General features: G+C 43.1%; 1 protein-coding gene across 2 annotated transcripts in view; it reads right to left on the bottom strand.

Moving 5' to 3' along the window:
• Positions 1–21641, bottom strand: part of LOC139648429 (protein mono-ADP-ribosyltransferase PARP14-like) — a 32172-nt gene that overhangs the window by 1674 nt on the left and 8857 nt on the right. For both annotated transcript variants that reach the window (XM_071524547.1, XM_071524548.1), the window contains exons 8-22: positions 19381–21565; positions 18571–18759; positions 17516–17606; positions 15870–16106; positions 15219–15440; positions 14462–14573; positions 12983–13132; positions 9700–9762; positions 8669–8854; positions 6648–6851; positions 5619–5737; positions 5070–5305; positions 4239–4513; positions 3653–3792; positions 3025–3199 (exon numbers count right to left, since the gene is read on the bottom strand). In XM_071524547.1, coding sequence (XP_071380648.1) covers positions 3025–3199; positions 3653–3792; positions 4239–4513; positions 5070–5305; positions 5619–5737; positions 6648–6851; positions 8669–8854; positions 9700–9762; positions 12983–13132; positions 14462–14573; positions 15219–15440; positions 15870–16106; positions 17516–17606; positions 18571–18759; positions 19381–21565 — 4584 coding nt within the window. The remainder of the gene's footprint in view (positions 1–3024; positions 3200–3652; positions 3793–4238; positions 4514–5069; positions 5306–5618; positions 5738–6647; positions 6852–8668; positions 8855–9699; positions 9763–12982; positions 13133–14461; positions 14574–15218; positions 15441–15869; positions 16107–17515; positions 17607–18570; positions 18760–19380; positions 21566–21641) is intronic.

The raw sequence follows: 21641 nt of genomic DNA, 5'->3' as shown, positions 1-21641 counted from the left end.
CAAACTTAAGTCCCGCCCTTTGTCCTGCACTTTTCACTTTTCAAATCTTCTTGCACTGTCTTTTTATCTATGTCTTTATTTTTATTGTATTTATGTAAAGCACTTTGAATTGCCGTTGTGTATGAAATGTGCTATATAAATAAAAATAGTTTGTGGACACATGGCAAGGCAAGTTGCCTTGCCATGTGTCCACAAACTATTTTATCAATGGAAAATATTCCCACTGTGTCCTAATGACAGGGCAGTTCCTCCAGTAATCCCCTCTAACCTTGGTAGTAGAAACAACATTACTTTTCGTGGTTAGCTTTGTAATGCTTATATTTATTCATTATAAGAGTTTGTTCTTCTTGAGAGATGAACCCAATGTTAGTATCCATTTCTTTCCGATATCCTTGTGTTGGAAATGTCACCAGCATATATTAGGACTTATATCATCCTATAATTATCTATTTATTGTCTATTGCTTTTATTGTTTGATTATTATGTTATTGTCGCCTATTTCACTTACTTCTTTTTACAGTTTTGCGTATATATTCTATATCCTTTTCCCCACTGAATCATATTACTTTTGCCGTAGCAACAATCTAATTTCCTCACTGGGATCAATACTTTCATCTTATCCAAATTGGATGATCTGGCACCGGCTAACTCAAAGACAGCCTGAGTTTGTTGAACTCGCTTCGTGAGACAGGCCTCTGCTGTCGCACACCCTCTTCCTCCCTACGTCTTCACAACACACAGCACATGAATACAGCCGATCTGCGACCCCTAGCTATATCCTCTCAACCAATCAGGATGCAAAACCGTATGAAACTCACTGTTGGAGCCGTTTCACATTAGTGCCGCCCCTACTGTTGGCATAGGTGAATAGCGGCATAGCTTACTTTAATTAAGCATCAGGTGCGCGTGGAGGCAGAACGCCAGAAAGAGAAAAGGTTTTCAACCGCACGCACGCACGCATGCACATGTACAAGAATATAGATTAACGAGCATGGTAGAAAGAGTTTGTTTCGAGTATTTGTTTTTTGTTTGTTTGTTGATTTGAACTCGAATCCCTGCTCTGTTTGGGTTGTTTTGCCTTTTTATTTTGATACATCGATCGCACACACACACTCCAACCACAAACTCTCCGCTTGGACTCCAGCATAAGAAGATCATCAACCAAGAACATCAAACCGTGAGTAACCTAAGCAGCAGAAGAATCCAAGTGTGAGCGCGTTGTTGCCCCGTATTATCTGGCGTAAAGGCTGTTGGTAAAGGTGAAAGCCATAGGCCTTACACTCACCTTGTTCAACACCCGGTCCCTCAACAATAAAAATGACATCCTCAACAAATTCATAATGGACAACTTGATCTTCTCTACCGCACCAAAACCTGGCAAAAACCCCTGGACTACTTCTCACTCAACCAGACTACACCTAATGGATACACATACATTAACAAACCACGTCCTGAGGGCCGAGGTGGTGGCATTGCCGTGGTACACCTGCAGGACATTAAGATAAGTCTCATCTCCATTCTACCTCCACCCTTGTTTGAATATCTGGCTTTTAAACTGACTACTGGCTCCATCCCTCTCACCCTCAAACTGGCTGCTGTCACCCCCATCCTTAAAAAACCTCAACACAGATATCCCCAACAATTACAGACCCATCTCCAACCTCCCCTTCCTGTCTAAAATACTGGAATGCGCAGTTGCTTCAAAGCCCACCTATCTTCTAATAACCTCTATGAACCATTCCAATCCGGATTCAGATCCAAACACAGGACAGAAACAGCCCTCCTTAAAGTCACAAATGACCTTCTTCTCTCCTCTGATGCCGGCTGCCTCACTATTCTCATCCTGCTTGGCCTCAGTGCCACAATTTGACACAATCAACCACTCCATTCTCCTCATCTGCCTCAAAACCTCCTTCAAAATCACCGGCACTGCCCTCTCCTGGTTCAAAGCCTACCTCTCCGACAGAGGAGAGGATCAACAACTGCAAATCCTCCACTGCTTCCTTCTCCCAAGGTGTTCCCCAAGGTTCAATGCTTGGCCCCCTCCTCTTCATCCTCTATATGCTCCCCCTTGGCCACATAATCCGCCATCATGGGCTTCAGTTCCACTGCCACACCGATGACATCCAGCTCTACATCCCCACCAAAGCAATCACCGCTGCCACTACTCAACCCTGACAAACTGCATCATGGGAATAAAATCCTGGCTTCAAACCGACGTCCTGACAAATCTGAAATCATCACCATTGGCCCCAAAGCTCTCATCAAATCCACCCACAACTTCTCCCTCACCATTGACATCTCCACTCTGCTCACCTCCCCTCACATCCGCAACCTTGGTTTCATCTTCGACCAAACCCTCTCCTTCGAACAACATGTCAATCACAGCCTTCTTTCACCTCAATTCATTGCCCGTCTCTGTACATCCCTCTCCTTCTCAGCCACAGAAAAACTGATTCATGCATTCATGACCTCTAGACTGGATTATTGCAACAGCATCCTTTATGGCACATCTTCCAAAATCCTCAGAAAACTACAAGAATTTGGTATTTGTCATTGACTGTCAACTAAATTTTGATGTTAATACTGACACTTTTTGTAAGAAGGGCCAACAGAAATAGTATTTTATTAACGTTTGATGGTTTTAATGTGAACAGAACAATGATGAGCTGCTCCCTTCATTTTGCAGGCTCAGGAAACCACAAACCAAATCAAACAGACTGAAGATCTCATTCATTCCAGGTGTTGTAAACCTGCTCAAAAGAGATGGACTATCAACCCCCAAGCTCCCTACTTTTTTGGTCATTGTCTGCACTTTACACTGTTCATTTGATGTGTAAATGAACTAAAAGTCTAAAGTGAATCTGAAGTGTTTTATGCCTTACTGCACCCAAGTCTCCCAATTTTGGATCAAATTAAGTTGAAGGCTTTGCTTACCATGTGGTCCTACATAGATTAACGGTCATCCCAAACTAGGAAATGTAAATGACTCAACGTTTTGTGAGCATGCAAGACTTTGGTTACCGTGTGCTCCTGCGTAGCTGCGGTTGAAGCCCTGAGAGTTGATGAGATCGATTGAGTCGGAGCCAGTTCCATGGAAGAGCTGCTTCTCGTTGTTTTTGTGCTTGTTCTTCTCCTCCAGTTGTTTCTTCATGAGCTGGTAGCTCTGCCACAGTGTCTTGTTTTGGACTCGTTCAATCTGCCAACACAGTCATGCAGCATACTTACATTTTTGATGGAGAGAAGAAATAGATGCAGCCTTTGTTATTTGCTCCAACAGTGCAATTTTGATCACTACTGACCAATCATAAGAAATGTAACACTTGCGTCCAGCCTGCCCTTTCAAAAGTAATAAATAAATCATAGCTGGCTTAGTCCAAGATGGTTAATTATAGGCTACTGCAATTCATAATTTTTTTATGAACATATTTATTTTGATTGTATGAAGGTATACACCTGACGTTCGTGGTTAAAATTATACTAATGATTCTGTGGTGATGATGGTAAACTTCCCCTAATGATTCTGAGGGTTTGAAGGTATGCTTATGATTTTGCAATTCTAAAGACAGACTTATGACTTAGAAGGTTAAAAACACACTAATGATTTAGAGGGTATGAAGATACACTCATGAGTGAGTTTGTGTGAACATACACTGATGATGTTTGCCACGAGTCCGGTCTTTTGAAATTCCTGTTGCACCTCATTGTATTCCTTGGATCCCTGAGGCAAATCAAACCGCTTTGTGAGGGAGCCTTTCATATCCTCCCAATGTGCAGGCAGAGCAGCATCATCTGCAAACATGATTTAATAGTTCACAGCAGTGTTTGGTAACTTCACCTTAAGACATACTTCATACATGATATCCCTATGGTCTTGGACAGTTCACTCTTGATTTGAGAATATCACACAGCCACTCAACTTGTGGTCCCGGTGATGTCATCAAGTTACAAATCCTGCAGCCACAGTAATGACAGTGAACAAGCGACAGACTTTGTGACCAGTACTGAGGGTAATTGCTCAGGGTAAGTGCTACGCTTCATAATATTAGCATCCTCCTCTCTGACCCAGTCAAACAACCAATGAGATTATTTGTGTCTCTAAAAAATGTTTGCACAAGGATCACTGAACTAAACTAAACAGGCAACCTTTCCCCTAGGCTGCTGTAAGTAAGAACATATTTGTACTAAACAGGTTAAATAAGGATGAAATAAATAAAAGTGATAACACGTTCATTCACCTTTCAGGTCTTTTCGAAGTAGCTCCACCTCTTTATCCCCTCGTGGTGCAACTGCTTTTCTGAGCATTACGTTGGCAGCGTAATCTTTGTTATTGATCTTAATTTGCACGCTGCATTGTTTCTTCAGAGCTTCCTCGAGGCTGCAGTTGGTGAGCATGTCGAAGGGCACTGGCGCGTTGCTGCTCTGGTCCAGATACTGCCATTCCACCAGTCCACTCACCAGTATGGCCTTCTGCTTCAAGTTCTCTGTCCTCTCCACCTTCCGGATGATGTCCCTGATGGTCAGCAAAACCAAATTTAAAGGAATACCTTGATATTTGGTACTTCACTGTGTAAGGACAATGTTTCTGTACTGGCACTTCAATTAACTGAATGTTAGCTTTCTTATCATTCCTCCCTTCAATTCTGTACTGTTAGCATCAAGTTAGTTACTAGGCTTATGATTCAGTCGACCTTTATCCACTGATGAAGGACTGGCTGTACATAAATATAAGAGAAATGAATGAAAACAGTGTTGTTTTGCAAGTGCAGTGTGCTGAATCTTTTTCTCCTTTGATGTTTATTTATATTCTGAACCTGATGAAGACCAGATCTGGTTGACGTTGGTTATGTTTTTCATAATGTAGCCCCTTTAATAAAGGCTTTTTACTTAGTGCAGACTTGGATTTTTTCCCTTCAGTTGAAGATGAATGTTTTTACACCTTTGGATAGTGATATTTTACCAGTGAGAAATCTCCAATAGGTCTTATAGCAGATCCTAGCAGCGCTTCTCTCCTGTGATTTTTTTTCTTAATTTTTGCATAGTAAAATGTTTGGTTACTGTGTGCTAACCTGATAGCCGACTCAGCGGTGAACACGTCCCTGGTCAGGCCCTCCAGGTGGATGTGGGGCTCCTGGTCCCCCTGCCTCCTCTCCAGGCGGATGCTGACTGTCAGCTTCCTCTGCAGGGCCTTCAGCTCCTCCATGTCGGCCTGAGACAGCTCAGCGATGAAGGGGTCAGTGATGGTCCTCTCTGCGTGTTCGGCCACTATCAGCTGCTTAATCCGCTGCTTAGCCTGACCCACAGCCTGCGGGGGGGGGGTGTTTATAGACACTGAATGCGCACTCATCATAGGCACAACGAAATGATGATAAAACAGAAACTTTGACAAAATCTAATTAAAACGTCACGTTTCCTGTGAAGGATTATCTCACTCTGTGGAAGTTGTTTTTCATACCATACTAGAATGAACAGCAGCAAATGGCTTCTTCTGAAGGGAGGAAAACGTGCTCTGATATCTGCAACTATGCTGACTGTGTGCAGACACCAGCAGGATAATGGAAAGTAGAGGGGCATTATCCTTTAAAAAAGCTAAATATAAGTAATAAATGTGTCTTAACCTGGATGTTGTCAGCACACAGCTGAAACATGACAGGCTCAAACTCCTCCCCTTCTAAAACCAAGTTGTCACCCCTGGGTCGCTCCTCACTTGGTCCCATAAAGATGGAAGTGACTGAGTCTGTAGGAGAAATGGGGGGGGAAAAAAGGAATCACAGTATATTTTGTAAGCATTATTGTTTGTCATTTTGGTTGTCAAGTAACTTCTGTGACTTTGAGGAAGGTGCTATATAAAGGTCATGATGCTCAGAGTCTGAAAATGATGACTAATATTTGAGTGCTATCAAAAATAGGGAACACACAATGTAGTTTGTAAGCATTATTTGTCACTTTGGTCATTGAGTAACTTTTGTAACTTTGTGAATTTTCAATCCACCGATCAAGCACGTTACATAAACTGACAGGCTTTTTAAAGAGTGGAGTGTTTTTACTGGAGTTTCTACTTCAGTAAGACATTTAATCTCAGAGGAAAAAGTCCCAAAATCACTCCACTGACATTCTTAATCAAAACAAGGAGGGCTGAGAAAAAAGGAGGAATTATGAGTACCGTATTTCCTCTAATAGTGGCCGGTAGTCAATTAAAAGCCAGGTCTCTGACAATGTCCGGGGCCGTGGTCGACACGAACAAATAAAGGCCGGCCCCAAATACAGGCCGGGGAAAAAAACAAAGGAAAAAACAGCGGTGGATACCGGTAAACTCCTGGTGCCTGTTATATAATGTAACTAATAATAATAATGTAATGCATTGCAGTAACAAAAAAACGGCTACCTAACATACCCCAACAGAAGCAGATCAGAAAACAAGGAGGCTTCGTACTAAAATATGAGCAAATATACTTATCAAACAGAGGGAATTAGAAATAAAGGCCTGTCTCTAATATAAGCCTGCTTCCAATAAAGGCCTGGTACCCTCTGCAGTTGAGGTAAATAAAGGCCCGGGCCAATATTAGAGGAAATACGGTATGTATATTTTTCAAATCGGTGATAACCTGTATCTATACAGAATTTACAACCAAAAAGCTTTGAAATACCTTTGAACTTGGTGAAGCGGCTTTTCTCCTCCACCTCCGCTCCCTCTCTCCTCCTCATGCTGCTGTGGAAATCCTTCACCATGGCCGTCTGGAAGATCAGGATCTTCACGCTGTGGACAAACCTCTGGTGCTTCTTCCTCACAAAGTCCACCACGGCGTCGACCATGGCGTCCGCCACCACCGAGGAGCTGGCTCCTCCCTGGCCTGACAGACGGACAAGGACCGGCGGATGATGATGATGTGGGGATGGATGTTAGGATTGGAATGGATAGAAAAGAGCACAACCTGTACAGTATCTCTAAATTCACTTCACTGAAACTTGATTGTGAAACATGCATTCACTTCACATACACTCTGAATGCTCCGTTCAGTTAAGTACTTTACATGTTTCGGGGGGTTCAGAGGGCTGAGGCTGCGTTGAATATGGGATTACTGTACATAGGCAGCAATGGCAATGCTTATTTGTTTTCTCAATTCCTGAGAAAGACATGAGGAAATATCAGGGCTTATTCATGAAACTCATCCGCAGTGTTCCCCATTCATTAACGGCAATTACGACCTCAGGTTTACTGCTTGGCAACACCGCCTCCTTCTGATCGCATGTCGTGTAAATGATTCAATGTTTGCCTGATGCAGGTCCGATGACCGAAACATTGTATTAAATTATCTTGCAAGTATAGACAGTGTGCAGGATTCTATTCCTTTCTCGGCATCTACCTTTTTGGTTGTTGTCCTACTCACCTGTCAATTAAAGACCTTTAGGTGTGCTAAAATTTATTTTTTGTGTGTAAATGATTCATAAAAGCACACCACCGTGCAAAAAATACTACTTACTATGGCAAGTGGTGTTCTTCCAACTTACCATTACCTATGTTTAAAAAAAGTTTAATTAATAAACAAAATATGTGTGTTTCAGTGCTGTCCTTGGAAACAGCTGTTAGTGGATAATAACTCCTGCTCCTGCTGAAGGATACATGTCCCACAATGACAAGTGAAGAGGCAGGTAGCATGTTTACTAGTTTAACAGGTTTACTCGCTCGCTTCATCGATTCCGCCATTATGAGAAAATGTTCAGGAACGGGAGGGGGTGAGCGGTGCTTTTAAACAGTGAGGGAGGAGCCGAGCTAGTTTTTAAAAAAATGAAAAGCTGAGTGGAAAGAGTTTTGTTCAGGAGCGGAATTTGACAACAAGCTTTAGAAAAGAGGAGAAAACAGCAACACAGCTGCTGTTGTGTAGATATTGGTTCATATCATTATGTCTCAATGAAATCTTCACAGAGCACACATTAGTTTCAGGATTGGTTAGAAGGTCTGATGTCGCTTCTTGCAGATTTAAGTAGATATGATTGTATTAGTGTGCATTTAACTGCTAATTAGATTTTTATTATCTTGAACTGCCAACATCGGTCGATTTGCTGAAGTGTTTGACTCCTGTGTCGACACACTGAGAGATGTCGGAGCTACAAAACAAGCCCACATATCCTACTTGTAATACCATTAGGGGGCTGACGTGAATGTTTTCTCCCTGGTTTTCTCCCATGACATGAATGCGATGATAGGTTTTGGTGGAGCAGTTTTAAGGTAGAACTCTTTCCTTCATTGCCAGAGAACGTTTGACCTACATACCAAGTTTGACTTTAAATTATGCTGATTTGAATGGAAATCTCTGTTCTATCCATTCTAATACTGTGAGGTGAACATAGACAGAATTACTCCCAAGAAAATCTGTTTGGTGGTAATAAATCCAAACAAGATGTCTGCACAGGGAATCAGTCAAATGGCCGAAGTGACAAAAGGAACAAATAAACGATGGGAAATAAACAGAACAACACAGGAAATAAAAAATAGCAGGAGGAAGACAGAACGTTTGAGAGGGCAGAAACTAAAGCCATTTGGTCTTAATTCAATCCATTCAGGAGGAGGATTTTCTTCAAAATACAAATAAAACAAACTTGGCTGACATGATCAAATTATTAAGAAATAATAGTAATCATAACAACTATTTGTTTAATTTGTACGGACCTGTTCCGAGGGCTGGGAAGGAAACAGAGGAGAACTTGTTCTCTTCGCAGGTCTTCAGCACAGAGTAAACCAGCTCCTTGATCTTGGCAGGATCATTCTGCCCTATGATATGGATGATGCATCTGCTGGGGAGCAGTCCAGCTGATGTCAGGATCATCGAACACTGCTGGGAGCCGGAAGCATTAACTGCAGAGAGGGATAAAGCACAAACACCCAGGGGTGAATTCACAAAGAATGAATTGCGACAGCTGATTGCGTCACTTTTTGGATTTAAATTGCGAACGCAATTTGTGCTGTCTTAACGTCTGATTCACTAAAGAAACTGCACAAGTGAAGTAATCACAGACACAGCCACACATTTAGTGCCGATCGCAATTATCAACGAGACAAACATATAAATAACGTCTTGGGACCAAGCCACAGAGGGCAATTGCAATTTCTCTTGTCTATTTTTACTTTCAACATTATCCTTTGTTACGTAAGGGATAATGCCCTTCGAGGTGTCCATTATCAGGAATTAATGGACGACGGGGAGGCCTGAACCGTCCGACGTGCAGTGGAGGACGGTTCTCGAAAGGCCTCGAAGGGCATTATCCCGCTTATACCATGGTCACTTGCCAAAGAAAAAAAAATTAAGACCATTAATTAAAGACCATTAAGCTTTGTTTGAGCTTAGTTTAATTTAATTAATTAATTTGAAGACCTTAGTCTTCAAATTAATTCAGTAAACACCTTCTAACTAAACTTTTTTTTTTTGCAGAACATAGCGATACAGTATATTTGAAAACAAACTCATGAATACTTTTAAAGTTCTTCCTACAATTTAGAGAGATAAAATATATGGTAAAATTCTGTTGCATAGAAACTACTAGGACTGTGAGGAAGAGGGAGGCTGGGCACTTAGAAATGCTTAGAGGCCTAGCAGAGGGAAAAATAACAGTCTTTATGTGAAGCAGGCTGATGCTGACAAAGAGCATGCAGTGTGAGCAAATCTTCTCTGGATAAATAAAGGTTAGAAATCAACTACATACCTCTCTGTGAGCATTCCAGCTGTACTGCTGATCCAGCGGCGTCTAAAATGGCCTTGGATACACCTGGGAGATAAATAAGGGTATTACAGGTTCATGCTGTGATGATACTGCCATTTGTCAAAAAACAATTGGTATTTTGAAGTAAAAACTAACTGCCCTTTCTTCACGATGAGTTAAATATGAACAATAAACTACAAACACAAAATTATTATTTACTTAAAAATGCTATAGACAAATGTGAAGTGCAAGTGCATGGAATGAAACTTTCAATGAAGTAAAAAGTCAAAGACATTTGTTGCAACAAGTGTTGCAACAAAAAGGCACAGTCAGTGACAAACATAAAAGTGCAACAGCAAATATGTGGAATATATCTTTAGCTACTATTTAAGTGGACAACATACATTAAATCCAAAAATTTATTTTCTATTCTAAGGAATAACAGGCAGACTGAAGTTTTAGTTCTATAAACATTTCTCAGAGGCAGAGCAGCTCTGGAGGCAGAAGTAATCTTATTGGTTCAGTTAAACCTCAGTGTGCGGAGCCAAAGAACAGCTTTCTGGCTAAGTAACATTACGGCCCTGATACAGCCGTCGGGCATCAGGCATCGAAGGAATAATTCTTTTGAAACCACTGAAAGATGCTCCACAACTCACGCTGCATTGCATTGCGTCCGATGGCTGCGTCCAAACTAAAAAAACGCTGAGGTTCAAGTCACGATGGTTGACACACGCGTTCTCCCTCATTGACAAAAATGTTATATTGATTGTCTTCTGGTGTATTCATTCAAAAGTCAAAACATCACATTGGCGCAACGCTGATGGCAACGCTGGTAGTGGAGCTCTAATGTTAGAGACTGAAGCCCAGTGAGAAAGACAAGAGGTAAGAGAGGAAGAAGCTAACATTATGAAGCCTAGCGCTCTGCTACTAACTGAAAAAATACAATCTAGCTTAGATACTAAGTTATCTAGGTTAGTAAGGTCAAACTAGCCATACTAGCCTACAGCTCTCTAGGTAAGCTAGTTAGGACTGAGCCCTGAGCCCTCAGCTAGCTGAGGCCCATGCTATTCTCTCTCTATACTAAATCCCTCAGCCATGTGATCTCCTCTCATGGCTTCTCCTATCATTGTTATGCCGACGACACTCAACTCTACCTCTCCTTCCCCCCCTCAGACACACAAATTGATGGACGCATCTCCACATGTCTCAAAGACATCAGTGCTTGGGTGTCTGTGCACCACTTCAAGCTCAATCTTGAAAAGATGGAGCTACTCTTTCTCCCAGGGAAAGATTGCCCTATCACAGACCTCTCCATCTCCATTGACAACACTACTGTGTTACTCTCTCAGACTGCCAAGAACCTCGGGGTGATCCTGGACAACCAGCTCCTGCTCTGCCTACATTGCAGTGACAACCCGCTCCTGTAGGTTCTCCCTCTACAACATCTGCAAAATTTGCCCGTTCCTTATGAAGGAAGTACAACTCCTGGTCCAGGCACTTGTCATCTCCCGCCTGGACTACTGCAACGTTCTTCTGGCTGGGCTACCTGCCTCCGCCATCAGACTTTTACAGCACATTCAGAATGCTGCAGCCCGTCTGGTGTTCAACCAACCAAAATTCTCTCACGTCACTCCGCGCTTCCGGTCACTTCACTGGCTTCCATCTCTGCATGCATCAAATTCAAGACACTGGTACTCGCCTACAGGGCAGTACATCAGACTGCCCCCTCCTATCTGCAATCTATGGTCAGGTTCCAAACCTTGCCTTGTTCCCTCCGCTCCTCCACCCTTGCAGGTCGCCTCGCCCCTCCATCGCTACGTGGACTCAGAAGTCGCTCATGCCGGTCGCAACTCTTCTCATCCCTGGCACCACAATGGGGAAACGAGCTCCCCCCTTCTGTCAGAACGGCCGAATCAAAGCCCATCTTTCGGCAGGGACTAAAGACACATCTCTTCAGGTTACACCTGGACCCTTCTTGAACTAACCTATCTTCTTACCCTTCTTAAACTTTAAAGAAAAAGGAAAAAAAATCAACGAATGCTAGTTATTCCTATTAAAAGTCTTAGCTGATGAAGACTGTGATGCACATTTGGCTTCACTACTGTTGACAAAATGTACTATTGTAAGTCGCTTTGGACAAAAGCGTCTGCTAAATGACGTAATGGAATCGTGTAGATCAGGGCTATTCAACCGTGTCCCACGGTGGCTGAGTGTATGCAGGTTTCATTCCAACCACAGACTGCACCAGGTGATTTCACTGATTCCTCCTCTCTGGCTGAAGGTGTGCTAATCAGTGAAATCACCAGGGCTGATTATCAAAACCAAGAACGCCAAGTCAATACTTGTGTCCTTGTGGAGAACGTTCTTCCCAAGTTGTCTTGGGGAGAACGTTCTCCTCAAGAAAGTAAGCACAGAGAAGCTTCCTTGCAATTTGAGATGGACTGTGTGCTTCACATCGTGTGCGTGATTAATTAAGACACACAGCTGTTAATTTCCTCAGCTGTTAACTGGCTCTGTACTGTAGACTACTGCGCTGCTCACCGTTGTCACAATGAATCATGGGGCTTTCAATTCGTTCTTGTCGGTCAAGTCTCCACCTGATGCATTCACGATATTTTGAGGTTGGCAAGGAAACTCCCGGGGTTTCTATCCATCCTCTGTCCTGTCGTTCTTTTGATCCACTTCGGCGGTTAGATATTGCATAAAACGCGCCATGGAGGACACAAGAACGCACAAGAACGCGTATTGATAATCAGCCCAGGTGTAGTCTGTGGTTGGAACAAAAACCTGCATAGACTGGACCCTCCATGGCACACGGTTGAATAGCTCTGGTGTCTGTTAGATCCTTTGTGATGCCTAGTCATCAAATCTGACAGAAAGTGAAGTGCAAAAAAAAAAAAAAAAAGTCAAACTGAAACTACAGTCGTTAAATTTGACATGTGCACCTGACATAACTTGCACACCAAAAACTCTCATCGGTGAGAGTTTTGGTATTCATTGGTTGAGTTAAGCCTCAATTTCTGCCTCCAGAGGAACTATTTGCATAATTGAAACTCCAATCTGTGGAGTACCCTAATGATTTGGAAAAGGTCTTAAACTAGTGGGGTAGATGGAAGGGACTGAAACTGGGAGACCTGTAACTCTTTAAGTTACTCTGACTCTGCATGGTGTTTCATATGACATTCTCTCCCATACAAATAGAGGAAGAGACTGACATGTATCAGGACGAGGGAAAACCCAGAGTTATATGTTTACCAGCCACAGCACCGTGAGGAGAGACAGTCACCTGAATTGAGGTTAAAGTCCTTATTGGAGGAGTTGACGATGACATCACTGGTCTCCTTGGTGATATCACCAGATGACACCTCCAAGGTGAGATGACCCATCTGCATCTGGTACACACCAAGGGAGGAGGATGATACCTTGCCAAAGGATGCTGACACACACACACACACACACACACACACACACACACATCTTAGCTATTAGCTGTCATTACTAAAGAAATCATGTAAGAGCATTCCTTTAAAATTAAACCACAAAACTGTTTTTCAAGGCTAGTTTAGGAACCCGAGTTTTATAGTGTTGAATATTCATGATTATGTTAATGCAGATAGAATATAATAAAGCTATAGTCAAAATCAAGATCATATGAACAAGACTGAACAACCAATGATAATTATAGTTCTAGCATTCTAAGGAGCTGTGTAGTAAGAGGTGACCGCCTTCTTCTAGAAAACAACAAGTTATTATTTTGCCAAGGCCACTTGGTCAGTGTCTCTAGGAGATTTGTACATTTGCACATTTGGGACTCAGTTCTGTGAGAAAAGATGACTGTAGATCCACTACTGTCATCCAACCTGCAGATTGAATAACCTGTCAAACTGCCACTCTTTCGTCCTGAGTTTTCTTCCACATCAGTAAGGTTTGTTTGGAGAGTGGTTACTACTGATTAAAGGGACATACTACAACAAAACTAAAGACTGTAACATTATCACCTCTTCCTACCTGACAATGTGATGATTTCTGTGCATTGATAGGATGTTTAAACCATTCTACACAAGGGGGAAAACGGTCAGGAGGGAAGAGGTGATGAGCTAACAGTGTTTTTTTTTGTTGTCACTCCTGAACAAGAAGCGGGCTTGTGACCAGAAAGTTGTTGGTTGGAAAAACCAACTGGCTCGAAAAACCTGTGCAGGGTCCTGAACTGTGTGAGTGGAGCTGCTCAGTGGCCAGGAGCAGAAGTCTGTGGTATTGGTGTGAACACAACCCAAGTGTGAATGAAGGTGTGTATACTGTATGATTGGGTCCACTTGTTATTCACGCCGGGGCGCTCAGCTTGACAAAGGCTGAGTTCGCCACTAAAATCAAGTGGAAAAGGCAGCCAGCAGGTGTTGGTTGTATATTTTACAACAAGAATCCTTATTTCAGCAGCTGCGTGGTGTAAACACAAAACATGTTGGCACAAGGATAGAAAAGCATTATAAGCTATATCACATCTTGGAAGAGAAAACATGAATCCTCAGCCTGCTTGTGTTTTGTCTGGTTCTCTTTCTAACTCCGTTCAGCATCTTAGCCAATAGCAAAGCACTGGTTACGTCAGCGCCGGTCTCGGCCGTCAGGTTGAAGTGGGCCATCCGGCGTACGGCGGTGGCAATTACAAGTGGACCCAATGTGAAGCAGGATGGTGCACAAAGTGAGGATGCATGCTTAGGAAAAACCCCTCCCTGGATAAGTAAAGGTTTAAAACAAAGAGGCTTCTTACCTGAGGACTGTTGTGATTGGATGGGTGGCTGTCTTCGTGGTGATTGATCAAAATCACTTGCTTCATGTGGGATGTTTCCCTGGGTCTGACCTTTGAACTCCCTGGTAAAACACTGACAAACAGAAAATAACTCGGTCCCACATCCCACAGCTCGACTCCCTGCTCAGGCTCCTGTTCAGTGACAATTTGACCAACTTTGCAATTCCCTGCAAATTGTGTGATTGCTGAGTCAGCAATCACAGGTATAATTGTTCATGTTCTTCTTCGTGATTTGCCTTCCCTTACAGGTGATCAGCGTTCAGCAACGTTAGCTGCCTAACAAAAGTTACACCTGTGTTACTTGCACCTGTGTCTGTCGTAGACTCCATGCTGTCGCTATGATATTTTTAATAAAATAAATGTATGGCCGTAATCAAATGCCAGGCTAGGCTTTCCAAATATAAATACTGGCTATCAGTCGTCAACATCCATCTTCTTAAACCCATAATCCCTTGCGTTTTGGGTTTGTTTCCTGTAGTTGGTACAAATTATGTTCTCTCTGCTAATGAACTACACTGCAGTTCTCTTGTTAGAGGACTGAGACTCTCGGGGCCGTTACTTGGTGCCACCAGAGTTCAAATTACATTGTTCTCACCTGGACAAACGAACTGAACTAAAGGAGGAAACACCTCAGATTTCGAATAAAATGCTCAGAACATGCTGGCTGTGAACGCTCCCTTAAACACACCCAGCTATCTTCAACAAAATGGAAACTCACATCAACAGTTTGGCTGTCACTGGGATGCACCACAATGGCCACCTCTCTCAGATGTTGTGGAGTTCTTCTGCTGCTGTAGGTCTGGATCTCCCTCAGCAGCAGTCTGGACACCAGATCTCTGGGGAAGCTCAGGTTGCCTGTACCGATGGCTGGGAAAGACAGCGATGCCATTTGAAGCTTCTCAGCTTCTCCCAGGCAATATCTGATGATTGATATTAATTCCTGACATAAAGAGAAGACATTGACAAAACAAGTAAGACAAAACATGAAATACAAAGTCTGTGGGGTAGACGAGCTGTGGTACAGAGCAGATGGTAAAATGAGTTCCATAAACTCATGAGGATGGTGGTAACCTGAAAGTTAGATAAACTGACTTGCCCCTGGAAGGTTGCTGGTTCAAATCCTCTAACTGGCTGTTAAAAAGGCTTCTAAGTATGTTTAGATTCCTAACATTGCATCGCTGGTCTTAATTAGACCAAATATAACAGTGCTTGCTGTCTGTACTATTGGTCCTAGTAATATTGCCAATCGAGGAATTAACCCTACTGTTGCATTCATTTAAAGTTGCTATGGATACGAGTATCAGCTGTCTAAAATATAATTTAATGAGAATATAATGATAATATAATATGTTATATTGAAAACGCTCACCTTCTCTGCCCGGCCAGCTCCATTGTCCCAGAAGGGGCAAACAGCATGGAAGATCTTCTGACACTTCAGGTTGAAGCCGTTGGTGATGATGACATTACCGTTCTGCAGCGTGGCCGCTCCAGCTTCCAACTTGACAGCTGACTGGAGTCCAGGCCCGACCGCCTCCAGGATCGCCTTAGAAATGGCCCCTTGGTTCAGGTTCAGGTTCTCTGAGATGGTGTTGACGATAACGTCAGTCTGGGGACCAAAACCGAAGAGTCGTACAGTGAGTTTAGACGTTAATCCATAGTGAACCAGTGGTTCCTCTGACACACTGCACCAGTGACACCAAGAACAATTCCTGTACATTAGGTGACATTGTGGTTTGAGAGACCATGCTTCAACTGGAGGACCAGGGTTCAAGCCTCTCATGTCAGCCCTGCTGAAGCGCCCTTGAGCAAGACACTAAGGCCCAGAGTCACTAAAGGTTTGTGCTATGTGCTATTTCTTCAAAATGACCATAAAGAATCATTACATCAAAGCAAATCTATACAAGTAAGTTTAGGAAGTGATTTAGGAAGTGATAGCCTAAGCAAGGTCAGGGACAGTCTAGACAGTCTAGAAGCACTGATGAAAAGAGGCCCTATTACCTATTGTTTTTGGTCAGTAGTCTGGGGTGTCATTCTGGCTCCAAAACATCTGCATTAAACCACATTCAAATTCTGATCTTCAAGGGCAATGTTGTCCAAGCCCAGTCTGAAAAATGGTAGCTAAGGGCTAGCAATATAATGATGATGAAGGAAGGAATGCAATAAAGCAAGATTGGTTGTATACAGACTAGAGCCCTGCATTAGGATTGGGATCCCGCGGGTCCCGCAGGCTACTCCAGGGCCCTCATTTATCAACATTGCATAGAAAAGGTTCTAAATTCTGTCTTACGAATAAAATTTAGAATGTGCATAAGTACAAAAAAATCTGTATTTATCAAACGTGTGTACGCACACCTGTAAGTAACCTGCCTTGATAGATACCACAATTCCTAAACCATCATCATGCTCGTGCACAGCCACCCATTAACATAAATTTACGCCCCCAACTGACCATATATGGAGACAACCTTCCCTTTAAATGCAGCAGGAAATGTCATTGATATCACTTCTGTGCTGAACACGGCTCAGACAAAGAACGCAGGAGGAAGAATTAAAATTTTAAAAAGTTGGTGTGCAACTCAACTCAACTACTGAAGCCTAAGGAATTTTATATTAATAATTATGAAAATGCCTATTCATTAATTGTCTGTTCCTGTCGTTCTTGGTGGTCTTTCATTTCAACGCTTGGTGCTGTGCGTAAGCACGGTCAGAGCTGTGCTTAAATTTACACACGTTCTCAAGCATAAGTACAAATTGATAAATCCGACTCTTTGCTTAGAAATGGTCGTAGGCATGGTTTACACACATATTTGTACTTATGCACTCTTGATAAATGAGGGCTCAGGAACTTCTCACAAAACCTCACTTATGCCACCTAGTGGATGTTTTTATCCAAAGCACCTGACAATTCCATGAGTGCATTAAATTAGGAGTAAATAAAAAAAACAAAAACCTGAAGAATTATTTAAATAATGCTTTAAAAAGGTATCAAAAGGGGAAATCAGGGTGTGTACTCACAAACTGGTCTTGGATATTTCCCTTCCTAAGAACAATCTTCAGACCCTCTGGTGTGACCGTGGTGATTCTGTCCTGCTCCACCCTCCCAAACCTAGAACCAATAAGACCACAACTCAAGAATGATGTCATCACACTGAGGAAATTCAGTTGTAATGGGACCAGAATATTTTTGTAAGGACTGTTGTTATTCAGACATCGGGGAAAATGGGGTAGAAGGTTGCTGACTAGCAAGATAGCAATAAAATGGCAACGCAAGGTCTATCAATCAATCAATGAATCGGTCCAGTCCAATCTCATGCCTATTTTGACTTGGACTTGGCTACCACTATTGGCTGCTGATGTCAACTTTTTCCTGCCTTTCTAAAAATATAAAAAGTGGGTCATTTTATCAAGGGTTGATTTACTTTTTCCCCACCCCTACAAACAATTTAAGGGATTTCACTTGTAGAAACCTGTGTATTTAATGGTCTTCAATTCTGTGCCCTGATTTGTCAAAATCCTTTGCAATGATTTGTTGGATGTTGAAGGGTAACTTTCAGAGCGAATTTGCAGATAGATCTAGATCTCTGTTCATCCTTAAGAAACTCTGTAATCATTATTTTTACATTTGGAAAGACATATACTACATTGGTCTTGTTCTTGAATAGGATTCGCTCTGGTCTTGATTTTCATTTGGTCTTGACCCCATTTGCACATGGTCTTGGAACTGACTTGGACTTGACTAATGCGGTCTTGACTGATTGTTTGCTTCCACAAATTGTGACTCAACCTCTTAGGGTGCGATCACACCTACAGTTTGTTTGCTTTCATAGATGAAAAGTTTACTTTGTAACATTTTTGTATTTGATTTGTTCAGGTTCACACTGCCCAAATACAATCGAACCAGGGCTTGTACACAAAAGTCACATGGAGTCACAAGCTTGCTTATTGGACAGAGTTTTGGTAACCAGTCACCCCGCGAGATTTTGTCAGCTGTGGATCAGGGGAGTCATAACAAATCCAAAGCGTTAACTACAGACTTCTCTGTGCTCTGGAGCCTAAATAATGCCTCTTACCCTGCTCTCTCTGCCCCTGCAGGCCTGAAGTTTCCCCTGGGGCTCGGAGCTCCCAGGCCTCTCTGAGATCCAGTTCCTCTCCAGCCAGCTCCTCCACCTCTTCTTCCTCGTCCTCCTCCTCTGTCACTCATCCCATGGCCCCTGGGTGATTGGCCACCATGGCCCCCCTGACCTCTCCCCCAAGACCCTCTAAGAGGAGAAAAACAATCAAGGATCAAGCAGTGTCATAAAAACACTACTACTCTCTATCGGACACTGACTGATAACTAACAGACTTCCACCTATGGCTAGTTCATGAAACCTTTGCATTTGCTACATCTGTTTTGTCTATCCTGGCATGCAGGAAGTGATGCATTTTAAGTTAACATAAGAAAATATTATATAAATGCATTTTACTTGGCAAATGATGATAGCTAAATATTTTCCAGCTATACACGCCCTCCAATAATCAATCGAGTGAAATATTTGCAATAAAGTAAAAGTAAAATCATTGTTTGCTGTCCCGATTCACCCTTCTATGCATGCATGCCCACATGCTCCAAGTAGCCATTTCCTTTTTCTAGGGAGATACTTGCCAAAAACGTTGACAACCACTCCAACAGTTAATGTTATTGAAATGTGGGATACATAGCAAATGGTGACGATATTCCATTTAGTTCATTTCCACCACTGTCCCTGCAATCTGTTGGTGTGCATCAACACTGCCAGGGTTAGAGGTTCCAATCCCACTGGGACCAAATGTCATATCTTTTTATCATATTCTAATCAAGAATAAAGGTTGTTATATTGATCTGCTTTACTTGAATTTACCTTGAAGACCCTCTGCCTCTTCCGTCTACCTGCTCTGGTAATGTCATCTCAGGTCCAAGGTCAGAGAACTCTCTGTTTACAGCCTTGGCCAGGGATCTCACTGTGTTATCGTTGTTGTCCACCAGGTGAATCTCAGTCAACGAGCCCAGACCTCCCCGTCTCTCACAGCACTCCCGCACTGCCTGAGCTATGGTCTCAACGCAGAGTTCAAGAGGAAAGCCAAACACACCAGAGCTGATTGCTGGCAAAGCAACAGTGGAGCAGTTGACTGCCGCTGCCTGTCTCAGACTTTCTTTAACAGCGAGCTTCAGATGTGACACTGCCGTCTTCTTGTCAGAATCAGAGAACCGCGGACCGACTGCATGTACCACATACTTGCAAGGCAGGTTACATGACTCTGTTACCACGGCGTCACCTGGACGTAGACGGCTGTTTTTGGAGATGTAGTCATTGCTGAGTTTCTGCAGTCGTGGTCCTGCGGCCTCGAGCAGGGCCTTAGCCAGGCCCCCGATGTGCTGCAAGTCCTCATTGGCTGCGTTGACCACTGCATCGACATTGAAGCTGCAGATGTCCGCCTTGCTGACTGAAACCAGAACTCCGCTGGCTGTCTGTACTTTGCAGTAGCTTGACGTTCCAAGGCCATATTCTTCCTCATAGTACTCTTCCTCCTCTTCCTCTTCATTCTCTGGACGCAGCACTACCACACAGCTGAACTCTTTCATTACTGTAGACAGAAACAGGCTTCCTTGAGACAGGAAATACTTCTTAGCCCCGGGTTTGTCGACTGAGAAGTTGTCAGTGAAGAGAGCAGCAGCCAATTCCTGAAAGGAGCCCATGGCTTTCTGGACGTGAAGACGAGCACCAGAGATGTTGATTCTTGGCCTTGTGGAATTGAAATGGACTGTCACCTCATTAGCTTTGGCAATACTGGTCCAGTCTTTTTTCTCCTGAATGAACTGAACAACAGCGCGGGACTTGACACGAATGGCTTCTTGAACTCGTGAGTAATTCACAACAAATTCATCCAGGCTGCGGCTGACCTCTTTCACTGGATTAAGGAAGCCGGCCACTGTTATTTTGTCTCTTCTCTCTGGGTGGGTCTGGATAACCACTGTTCTCTTCTTTGAGGAGTTGTAGGTGTCTAAAAGTTGTTGGTTAAACGCCATCCACTTGGGCATTCTCATTACTTCCTGATCTTCCACATGCACAGTCTGCTGGGACAAAACCATCTTCACCTTCCTCTCAGCATCAGCAAGGATGTTATCAGAGCTTCCTGTCAGGACAACTCCTCTGCTCTCAATGCTGTAGAAGGCACTTATGCCTTGAGACGTGAACAGGTCCTGCGACATCTCCATGGAATCCACTGTCTTGAGGAAGTCTAGGAGATGTGGGTCCACATTCAGCTGTTTTTTACTCATCTTCATGTTCCTCTCAAAGATCCAAGACTTTACCTGATAAACCTCTTTGCTAAGTCCTGAAATGGTTAATTTCTTGGTGCCTTCTCGGTAGGAGAGGATCAACTCGGGGGAAATGTCCAACCCTGCCTTCTGTAACCCTTCCTGCTTCAGGATGCAGAACATAGCAGGGGACATATCCATCACCTCTGAAACACCATCCCTCTGCCGTTCAATCTGATTCATGGCCCTAAGAACAATATTGTCCACAGGAGCCCTGATCCGTTTCATGTCGTCAGCCCGGCCTGCCACGGTCAAAGTCCCCCTGGATGCATCCATCACCAGGACGGCGTCTTCTTTTACGACCGAACGGACGTCTTTCTCTGCTGCTTTCCATGCTGGAGCGTTTGCTGCACACTCGAAGGCTGTATACTGAGCCAAGAGCTGACGGAAGGCCTCCAAGGCTTTACCCATCCATTCATCCACATGTCTTGCAGTAAGACCTTTCTGCCTCAACAAGGTAGGGAGAGGGCTGAGTTTCACCTCTGGTTTGTCCAAGTCCACACTGCAGAAGTAGGGACTCATCTGTTCATTGATGGTTTTTAACAGTTTCTTCATCAGAAGGAATTTCCAGACAACATGGTGAACGCTCTCTGTGAAAGGCTCAGGCATCTTCCATGTTGGTCTCTCTTTGCCATACAGGGCGGTGCCCAGGGACTCGTAGTACGGATACAGCTTGATTGGGACTGTGCGGATAAGATGGTCTTCTTTCTTGGAAATGCTTCTCACAACTGCAGCAATAACGGGAATACAATCATATAATTAGTGTTTAATTGATTTAATTAATATTGTATAGTGTATAAGTGC

The sequence above is a fragment of the Centroberyx affinis genome, unplaced genomic scaffold (genome assembly GCF_046629955.1).
Source record: "Centroberyx affinis isolate AG114_WGS23_722 - 3 ecotype Tasmania unplaced genomic scaffold, CSIRO-AGI_Caff_v1 ptg001200l_1, whole genome shotgun sequence".
Taxonomy (NCBI): domain Eukaryota; kingdom Metazoa; phylum Chordata; class Actinopteri; order Beryciformes; family Berycidae; genus Centroberyx; species Centroberyx affinis.
This window is presented reverse-complemented; position numbering and strand designations above follow the sequence as displayed.